The sequence below is a fragment of the Salvelinus alpinus genome, chromosome 23, assembly GCF_045679555.1.
Source record: "Salvelinus alpinus chromosome 23, SLU_Salpinus.1, whole genome shotgun sequence".
Lineage (NCBI taxonomy): Eukaryota > Metazoa > Chordata > Actinopteri > Salmoniformes > Salmonidae > Salvelinus > Salvelinus alpinus.
Window position 1 is genome coordinate 7,871,013 of NC_092108.1, and position 9,908 is coordinate 7,880,920.

The window sequence follows — 9,908 nt, forward strand, 5'->3', positions numbered from 1 at the left end:
GTCGTGGGGTGAGACAGGGATGCAGCTTAAGCCCCACCCTCTTCAACATATATATCAACGAATTGGCGCGGGCACTAGAACAGTCTGCAGCACCCGGTCTCACCCTACTAGAATCCGAAGTCAAATGTCTACTGTTTGCTGATGATCTGGTGCTTCTGTCACCAACCAAGGAGGGCCTACAACAGCACCTAGATCTTCTGCACAGATTCTGTCAGACCTGGGCCCTGACAGTAAATCTCAGTAAGACCAAAATAATGGTGTTCCAAAAAAGGTCCAGTCGCCAGGACCACAAATTCCATCTAGACACCGTTGCCCTAGAGCACACAAAAAACTATACATACCTCGGCCTAAACATCAGCACCACAGGTAGCTTCCACAGAGCTGTGAACGATCTGAGAGACAAGGCAAGAAGGGCATTCTATGCCATCAAAAGGAACATAAATTTCAACATACCAATTAGGATCTGGCTAAAAATACTTGAATCAGTCATAGAGCCCATTGCCCTTTATGGTTGTGAGGTCTGGGGTCCGCTCACCAACCAAGATTTCACAAAATGGGACAAACACCAAATTGAGACTCTGCATGCAGAATTCTGCAAAAATATCCTCCGTGTACAACGTAGAACACCAAATAATGCATGCAGAGCAGAATTAGGCCGATACCCACTAATTATCAAAATCCAGAAAAGAGCCGTTAAATTCTACAACCACCTAAAAGGAAGCGATTCCCAAACCTTCCATAACAAAGCCATCACCTACAGAGAGATGAACCTGGAGAAGAGTCCCCTAAGCAAGCTGGTCCTAGGGCTCTGTTCACAAACACAAACACACCCCACAGAGCCCCAGGACAACAGCACAATTAGACCCAACCAAATCATGAGAAAACAAAAAGATAATTACTTGACACATTGGAAAGAATTAACAAAAAAACAGAGCAAACTAGAATGCTATTTGGCCCTAAACAGAGAGTACACAGTGGCAGAATACCTGACCACTGTGACTGACCCAAACTTAAGGAAAGCTTTGACTATGTACAGACTCAGTGAGCATAGCCTTGCTATTGAGAAAGGCCGCCGTAGGCAGACATGGCTCTCAAGAGGAGACAGGCTATGTGCTCACTGCCCACAAAATGAGGTGGAAACTGAGCTGCACTTCCTAACCTCCTGCCCAATGTATGACCATATTAGAGAGACATATTTCCCTCAGATTACACAGATCCACAAAGAATTTGAAAACAAATCCAATTTTGATAAACTCCCATATCTACTGGGTGAAATTCCACAGTGTGCCATCACAGCAGCAAGATTTGTGACCTGTTGCCACAAGAAAAGGGCAACCAGTGAAGAACAGACACCATTGTAAATACAACCCATATTTATGCTTATTTATTTTAACTTGTGTGCTTTAACCATTTGTACATTGTTACAACACTGTATATATATAATATGACATTTGTAATGTCTTTCTTGTTTTGAAACTTCTGTATGTTTAATGTTTACTGTTAATTTGTATTGTTTATTTCACTTTTGTGTATTATCTACCTCACTTGCTTTGGCAATGTTAACACATGTTTCCCATTCCAATAAAGCCCCTTGAATTGAATTGAATTGAATTGAGAGAGGGGAAGATAAGGAGAGAAGAAGACAGGGAGAGAGGTGTGACACACATACACTCCAGACTTGTTTTAGCACATGGTAATTATCCTTCAAGCTGCGTAGTATGTGTATCCAGGTTAGTAGGTGTTAGACCGTAGACCTACCAGGGCTCTAAACGTGTAGGAGAGTCTGCGACAAGGCAGTGTCTCAATACATCTCTACGTGTCTTTGTGAGATCATACAATAGGTGTTTCAATAGCATCCGTGTTAGTTGGCGTAGAGAGTTGAGGAGAGTCATTACTGTAAGCCAGTGGTCTCTACTCTAAATCAACAACGTGGTGCTCTGTGGTGATAGAACCCCTCTAATCGGGGCTCCTGATTGGTGCAGCGCTCGGCACTGCATCTCAGTGCTTGAGGCGTCACTACAGACACCCTGGTTTTCTCTCTCATTCTCTCTCTCCTCATCTTTTCATTCATCAGGTATCCTAGCTTGCTTGTTCGAATCAGAATTTGTTCTTAACTGACCTGCCTAATTAAATAAAGGTTACGTAAAAAAAAAAAAAAAAAAAATGTAATTACAAATTGTGTGTGAAATCACTCCAGTGTCCTGAGCAGCACCACAACACACCAGGCGGACTTCCTGTCCTAAGAGTTCCTCTCCTTCCTGTCTGAAAGTCTCTCTGTTTCACAAGTATGACGTTTTCTGATTTTTGTTGTAGTCATTTAGCAGACGCTCTTATCCAGAGTGACTTACAGGAGCAATTAGTGTTGAGTGCCTTGCTAGTCGGCCCGGGGATTCGAACCAGCAACCTAGGCTATCTGACGAATGAAAAGATGCGGAGAAAGAGAATGAGCTATATGACGAGAAAGACAGAGATGAAAAGAGACAGAGAGAGAAAAAGACAGAATGAGAAAGATGAAGAGAAAGATAGTGAAAACTAAGTTGAGTGTGTGTGGGAGGAAAGGAGAGGAAAGGAGAGGAGAGGAAATGAGAGGAGAGGAAAGGAGAAGAAAGGAGAGGAGAGGGGAGGAGAGGAAAGGAGAGGAAAGGAGAGGAGAAGAAAGGAGAGGAGAGGAGAGGAAAGGAGAGGAAAGGAGAGGGGAGGAAATGAGAGGAGAGGAAATGAGAAGAAAGGAGAGGAGAAGAAAGGAGAGAAGAGGGGAGGAAAGGAAATGAGAGGAGAGGAGAGGAGAAGAAATGAGAGGAGAGGAAATGAGAGGTAAGGTAATCTGGATCATTAGTAATCACAGCACTCTACTCTTAATCTCACACACACACACACACACACACACACACACACACACACACACACACACACACACACACACACACACACACACACACACACACACACACACACACACACACACACACACACACACACACACACACACACACACACACACACAACGTTGCTCTCACAAAAAGGAGAGGGGAGAAGAATGGAGAGGAGAGGAAAGGAGAAGAAATGAGAGGAGAGGAAAGGAAATGAGAGGAAAGGGAATAAGAGAAGAGGGAAGGAAAGGAGAGTGTAGGAAAAGAGAGGAAAGGAGGAGAGGAGAGGAAATGAGAGGAAAGGAGGAGAGGAGAGGAAATGAGAGGAGAGGAAATGAGAGGACAGGAAAAGAGAGGAGAGCCAGAGAGAGGAGAGGAAATGAGAGGAGAGGAAAGGAGGAGAGGAGAGGAAATGAGAGGAGAGGAAATGAGAGGAGAGGAAATGAGAGGAGAGGAAATGAGAGGAAAGGAAGAGAGGAGAGGAAATGAGAGGAGAGGAAATGAGAGGAGAGCCAGAGAGAGGGTGCAGTAATGCAACAGTGGCAGCTCTACTGAGTGTTACTGTAATCAGAGGGTTCAAACTACACCAAGGCTGAATCCCAAAATACACACTATCCCCTATATAGGGCACTACTTTTGACCAGGGCCCATAGGGAATAGGGTGCCCTAACACATTGCTAGTGTCTAACTGGACCGTAACATGCTAGGTCGCTGCTTGACATTTTGTTTCACCTCTCCTGCTCCTTGTTAAATAACCCTGAGGGGTTTTGTGCCAGACAAACAAAGCAGCATGTTACCACACATCATGGCTCCAGTTACTGTTTCCTGCTGGTGTCTCCTCAGGACTGGTTACATACTGCTGTCCTCTATGCCTTTTCTCTAGTTCTCCTCTCTCTCTCTCTCCTATCTCTCTCTCTAGTCTCTCTCTCTCTCTCTCCTATCTCTCGCTCTCTCTCTCTCTCTCTCTCTCTCTCTCTCTCTCTCTCTGCTCTCCTCTCGCTGTCTCTCTCTCTCTCTCTCTCTCTCCTCTCGTTGTCCCTCTCTCCTATCTCTCTCTCTCCTATCTCTCTCTCTCTCTCTCCTATCTCTCTCTCTCTCTCTCTCTCTCATATCAATTCAATTTCAATTTCAATTCAATTCAAGGGGCTTTATTGGCATGGGAAACATGTGTTAACATTGCCAAAGCAAGTGAGGTAGGTAATATACAAAAGTCAAATAAACAATAAAAATGAACAGTAAACATTGCTCTCCTCTCGCTGTCTCTCTCTCTCTCTCTCTCTCTCTCTCTCTCCTCTCGTTGTCTCTCTCTCTCCTATCTCTCTCTCTCTCTCCTATCTCTCTCTCTCTCTCCTATATCTCTCTCTCTCGCTCTTTCTCCTGTCTCTCTCTCCCCTTGCTCTCTCCTGTCCCTCTCTCTCACCTTGCTCTCTCCTGTCCCTCTCTCTCCCCTTGCTCCCTCCTCGCTCTCTCTCCCCTTGCTCTCTCCCCTTGCTCTCTCCTGTCCCTCTCTCTCGCCTTGCTCTCTCCTGTCCCTTGCTCTCTCCTCCCTCTCTCTCCCCTTGCTCTCTCCTGTCCCTCTCTCTCGCCTTGCTCTCTCCTGTCCCTTGCTCTCTCCTCCCTCTCTCCTGTCCCTCTCTCTCCCCTTGCTATCTCCTGTCCCTCTCTCACCTTGCTCTCTCCTGTCCCTCTCTCTCCCCTTGCTCCCTCCTCCCTCTCTCTCCCCTTGCTCTCTCCTGTCCCTCTCTCTCCCCTTGCTCTCTCCTGTCCCTCTCTCTCTCCCCTTGCTCTCTCCTGTCCCTCTCTCTCCCCTTGCTCTCTCCTGTCCCTCTCTCTCCCCTTGCTCTCTCCTGTCCCTCTCTCTCCCCTTGCTCTCTCCTGTCCCTCTCTCTCCCCTTACTCTCTCTCTCCCCTTGCTCTCTCCTGTCCCTCGCTCTCTCCCCTTGCTCTCTCCTGTCCCTCTCGCTCCTGTCCCTCTCTCTCTCCCCTCTCTCTCTCCCCCCTCTCTCCTGTCCCTCTCTCTCCCCTTGCTATCTCCTGTTCCTCTCTCTCCCCTTGCTCTCTCCTGTCCCTCTCTCACCTTGCTCTCTCCTGTCCCTCTCTCTCCCCTTGCTCCCTCCTCCCTCTCTCTCACCTTGCTCTCTCCTGTCCCTCTCTCTCCCCTTGCTCTCTCCTGTCCCTCTCCCCTTGCTCTCTCCTGTCCCTCTCTCTCCCCTCTCTCTCCCCTTGCTCTCTCCTGTCCCTCTCTCTCCCCTTACTCTCTCCTGTCCCTCTCTCTCCCCTTGCTCTCTCCTGTCCCTCGCTCTCTCCCCTTGCTCTCTCCTGTCCCTCTCTCTCCCCTTGCTCTCTCCTGTCCCTCTCTCTCCCCTTGCTCACTCCTGTCTCCTTCTCTCCCCTTGCTCACTCCTGTCTCCTTCTCTCCCCTTGCTCTCTCTCTCCCATTGCTCTCTCCTGTCCCTCTCTCTCCCCTTGCTCACTCCTGTCCCTCTCTCTCATCTTGCTCTCTCCTGTCCCTCTCTCTCTCCTGTCCCTCTCTCTCCCCTTGCTCACTCCTGTCCCTCTCTCTCATCTTGCTCTCTCCTGTCCCTCTCTCTCCCCTTGCTCTCTCCTGTCCCTCTCTCTCCCCTTGCTCTCTCTTGTCCCTCTCTCTCCTCCCTCTCTCTCATCTTGCTCTCTCCTGTCCCTCTCTCTCGCCTTGCTCTCTCCTGTCCCTCTCTCTCCCCTTGCTCACTCCTGTCCCTCTCTCTCATCTTGCTCTCTCCTGTCCCTCTCTCTCCCCTTGCTCACTCCTGTCCCTCTCTCTCACCTTGCTCTCTCCTCCCTCTCTCTCCCCTTGCTCTCTCCTGTCTCTCTCGTTGAGTGCTCCTCCTAATATCTGTATCAAAGAGGAACAGAGATGGAGCCTCAGGCGAACATTAACACTGTCTATCTCCCCTATTCCTCTCCTCTCTCTGTTCAGTCTCTCCTCTCTCTGTTCAGTCTCTCCTCTCTCTGTTCAGTCTCTCTGTTCAGTCTCTCCTCTCCTCCTCTCTCTGTTCAGTCTCTCCTCTCCTCCTCTCTCTGTTCAGTCTCTCCTCTCCTCCTCGCTCTGTTCAGTCTCTCCTCTCCTCCTCTCTCTGTTCAGTCTCTCATCTCCTCCTCTCTCTGTTCAGTCTCTCATCTCCTCCTCTCTCTGTTCAGTCTCTCATCTCCTCCTCTCTCTGTTCAGTCTCTCATCTCCTCCTCTCTCTGTTCAGTCTCTCATCTCCTCCTCTCTCTGTTCAGTCTCTCATCTCCTCCTCTCTCTGTTCAGTCTCTCATCTCCTCCTCTCTCTGTTCAGTCTCTCATCTCCTCCTCTCTCTGTTCAGTCTCTCCTCTCCTCCTCTCTCTGTTCAGTCTCTCATCTCCTCCTCTCTCTGTTCAGTCTCTCCTCTCCTCCTCTCTCTGTTCAGTCTCTCCTCCTCTCTCTGTTCAGTCTCTCCTCTCCGCTCTCTGTTCAGTCTCTCCTCTCCTCCTCTCTCTGTTCAGTCTCTCCTCCTCTCTCTGTTCAGTCTCTCCTCTCCATCTCTCTCTTATCCACTCCTTTCACAAACCTCACATAATAAAGTTACTGATAAATATGTTTATCCTTCTTTTCCTACCTCTCTTATCTTATCAGAGGAACTGAAGGGACTCTCCTTCCTCCTCTCTCTCTCAAGCCCTCCCTTCCTGACTACTTCCTCTCTCGTCCTTCATCCCTCTTCTCGTCCTTCCTCCCTCCATCACGTTATATATTTAATGCCCTCTCTCTCTCTCTGTGGTTGTGTATAAATGATAGAGTTCATAGTGTTTATAGTCACCCAGCATATCTCATCCCATTTCCCATCTCCCCGACATGTTTATCAGCCTCAGGGATACTAATGTCCATGAAGAAAACACTCTCTCACTTTCTCCAACCCCACCTCTCTTCATCTCGAGGTTTTTATATCCCTCTCTCTCTCTCTCTTTCGCTCCATCTCTCTCTCTTTCGCTCCATCTCTCTCTCTCTCTCTTTCGTGCTCTCTCTCTCTCTTTCGCTCCATCTCTCTTTCGTGCTCTCTCTCTCTCTACTCTGTCTATATCCCTCTCTCTGTCTCTCTCTCTCTACTCTGTCTATATCAGTAGACAGAGTAGGGACAGAGTAGGGAGAGAGAGAGAGAGAGAGAGAGAGACAGAGAGACAGAGAGAGGGATATAGACAGAGTAGAGAGAGAGAGAGAGAGAGAGAGAGATAGACAGAGTAGAGAGAGAGAGAGAGAGATATAGACAGAGTAGAGAGAGAGAGAGAGAGAGAGAGAGAGAGAGAAAGAGAGAGAGAGAGAGAGAGGGGGAGAGCAAGGGCCCTGCTAGCTAGCTGCTGAATATGCATGCCCAGGGTCCTCCTGCATGCCCAGGGTCCTCCTGCATGCCCAGGGTCCTCCTGCATGCCCAGGGTCCTCCTGCATGCCCAGCACTATCGGTATCTGGGCCTATTTGACTTTCATTGTCCTGCACTGGAGTTTCCTCAGCCTGTCCCACAGAGAGAGCTTTGGGCTCAGTCCTGTTGGACAACTGGACTGGTACTCGACTCCACAGGTCCCAGAACAGTACAGTTACTAGTGTCTGTATAGACCCCCATATAAACCTGGAAGGCCATTGGATAAGACGCAGGCCATTACAGAGTGACGGAAGAACAGTCTAAACTGTATTTTTGGAACACACTACAATATGTGAGTCTTTCTAGGTACAGCATCTATATCTGTGTGTGTGTGTGTGTGTGTGTGTGTGTGTGTGTGTGTGTGTGTGTGTGTGTGTGTGTGTGTGTGTGTGTGTTTAGTTAATGTCCATGAAGATAGTTAACGAACAAAAAGTTGACCAGCATTTTGTTAGTCCCCACAAGGTCAAATGCTATTTCTAGGGGGTTTAGGGTTAAGGTTAGAATTAAGTTAAATATTAAGGTTAGGAGCTAGGGTTAGGTTTAGGGTTAGGATAACGTTTAGGTTTTTGGGTTAGGGTTAGGGTTAAGGTTAGGGTTAGGGTTAGGGTTAGGGTTAAGGTTAGGGTTAGGGTTAGGGTTAAGGTTAGGGTTAGGGTAAGAGTACGGGTTAGGATTAGGGTTAGGTTTAGGGTTAGGGAAAATAGGATTTTGAATGGGACTGAATTGTATGTCCCCACAAGGTTAGCTGTACAAGACTGTGTGTACGCGTGTGTGTGTGTGTGAGTATATCTGTCTCTATTTCTTACGTGTTTGTCACTGTTGTCCTCCTCTTGCTCCTTCAGTGCCGCCAGTACAAAGGCCTGGTAGTGCTGGTGACCCGGTAGGGGGCGGTTGTAGAAGCCGTTGTAATTCTTCTCATCTCCCAGCGTGAACGTAGCGGGCAGCGAGGGCAGCTTGGCAGCGATGTACGGCCGCGTGGGCTCAACCTGGCGCCTACGACGCAGGACAGGACCCTCGCCGGACTCTAACAGCTGAGGAAAACGGTTTTCCAGATTAGACGTTAAAGGTTGAAGTTCAAGGGTTAGAGGTCAGGGAGAGGTCTCAGACACCCTACGTAGTGCTCTAGGGTTACCTTGACAACCCTGATGTTGATACGACCACTCACCTCCTCCAGGTCCATCTCGTCGGGGTTCTCCCATCGCCGTGACGACGACGGGGACACCGGCACCACCACGATGTAGTACCATCTGAGAAACAAAACCCCACAACACATGACATGTACAGACCAACATTTATACATTTAGTTGAGCTTGAATTTGGTCTTTTCACAATATGAGTAACATAGTTTTACTTCCCCCCCAACAGAACGGTGAGGTCGTGAATAAACCGCCGATTGGCCAGATCCTCAGGAAGATGACATCATCCTTTTTTTGGAAATAGCAAGCATTCTCCTCTCTCCTCTCCTCTCCTCTCCCCTCCTCTCCCCTCTCCTCCCCTCCTCTCTCCTCCCCTCTCCTCCTCTCCCCTCCTCTCCTCCCCTCCTTTCTGCTCCCACCGTGTGATCCGTCTTTCTGTTCGTCTCAGAGTGGTTGAAGACATATCTAATAAGATACCTACTACTCAATAACCAGCTGCAGTTACACTGTCAATCTGAACTGAGCCTCACAATGTGTGTACATGTGTGTGTGTGTGTGTGTGTGTGTGTGTGTGTGTGTGTGTGTGTGTGTGTGTGTGTGTGTGTGTGTGTGTGTGTGTGTGTGAGAGAGTGTGTGTGTGTATGCGTGTGTGTGCGTGTGTGTGAGAGTGTGTGTGTGAGAGTGTGTGTGAGAGTGTGTGAGTGTGTACGTGTGTGTGTGTGTACGTGTGTGTGTGTGTGCGTGTGTGCGTGCGTGCGTGTGTGTGTGTTAAGCCTCAACCGTGCTCCACAGCACAGTAATCTTTTTACCAATCAGGACGCTGTTCCCGGCTCTGACCTCGGTTGCCCTGGCGACTGGGATAGCAGTGTCAGAGGAAGGCTCTTCCTGTTGTAACCAGTCACTCCTGGACTGCCTTCCAAAAGGGCACCCTATTCCCTACATAGTGCACTACTTTTAACCAGAGTCCTATGGGGGCAATAGGGTACAATTTGGACATTCTGAGTTCTTCATTTGGGTCATTTTTGAGGTAATTTGACCAAAATGTCCCCGATTGCAACAGAAGGTAAAAAAAAGTATTGGCAATTTGCTGCAGTAGAGGAATGGACGTTTCAGATGGTACAAGGATCATGTACTTCCTGTTTGCTTTCTACAAAGCGTTTGGGCTACTTCCTGTTTGCTGTCTATAAAGACTTTGGGCTACTTCCTGTTTGCTTTCTACAAAGCTTTGGGCTACTTCCTGTTTGTTGTCTACAAAGAGTTTGGGCTACTTCCTGTTTGCTGTCTATAAAGACTTTGGGCTACTTCCTGCTTGTTGTCTACAAAGAGTTTGGGCTACTTCCTGTTTACTTCATTAGTCAGATTTGTTAGAAAGGCATTTACCCTAAAAAAAACTCCCAGCCGAACGATTACATGAGTGAATTGTGTTTTCATGGTCCGATATCATACTAACCTGACTAGTCTGTACATTAGACAGGTCTATAGTAGTGTTAG

The 9,908-nt window shown here is 48.2% G+C and overlaps 1 protein-coding gene across 20 annotated transcripts in view; it reads right to left on the bottom strand.

The window, feature by feature from the left end:
* LOC139550147 (receptor-type tyrosine-protein phosphatase F) overlaps positions 1-9,908 on the bottom strand; it is a 498,277-nt gene that overhangs the window by 72,755 nt on the left and 415,614 nt on the right. For all 20 annotated transcript variants that reach the window (XM_071360808.1, XM_071360817.1, XM_071360813.1 and 17 more), the window contains 2 exons: positions 8,447-8,528; positions 8,088-8,312 (listed from right to left, as the gene is read on the bottom strand). In XM_071360808.1, the coding sequence (XP_071216909.1) occupies positions 8,088-8,312; positions 8,447-8,528 (307 nt within the window). The remainder of the gene's footprint in view (positions 1-8,087; positions 8,313-8,446; positions 8,529-9,908) is intronic.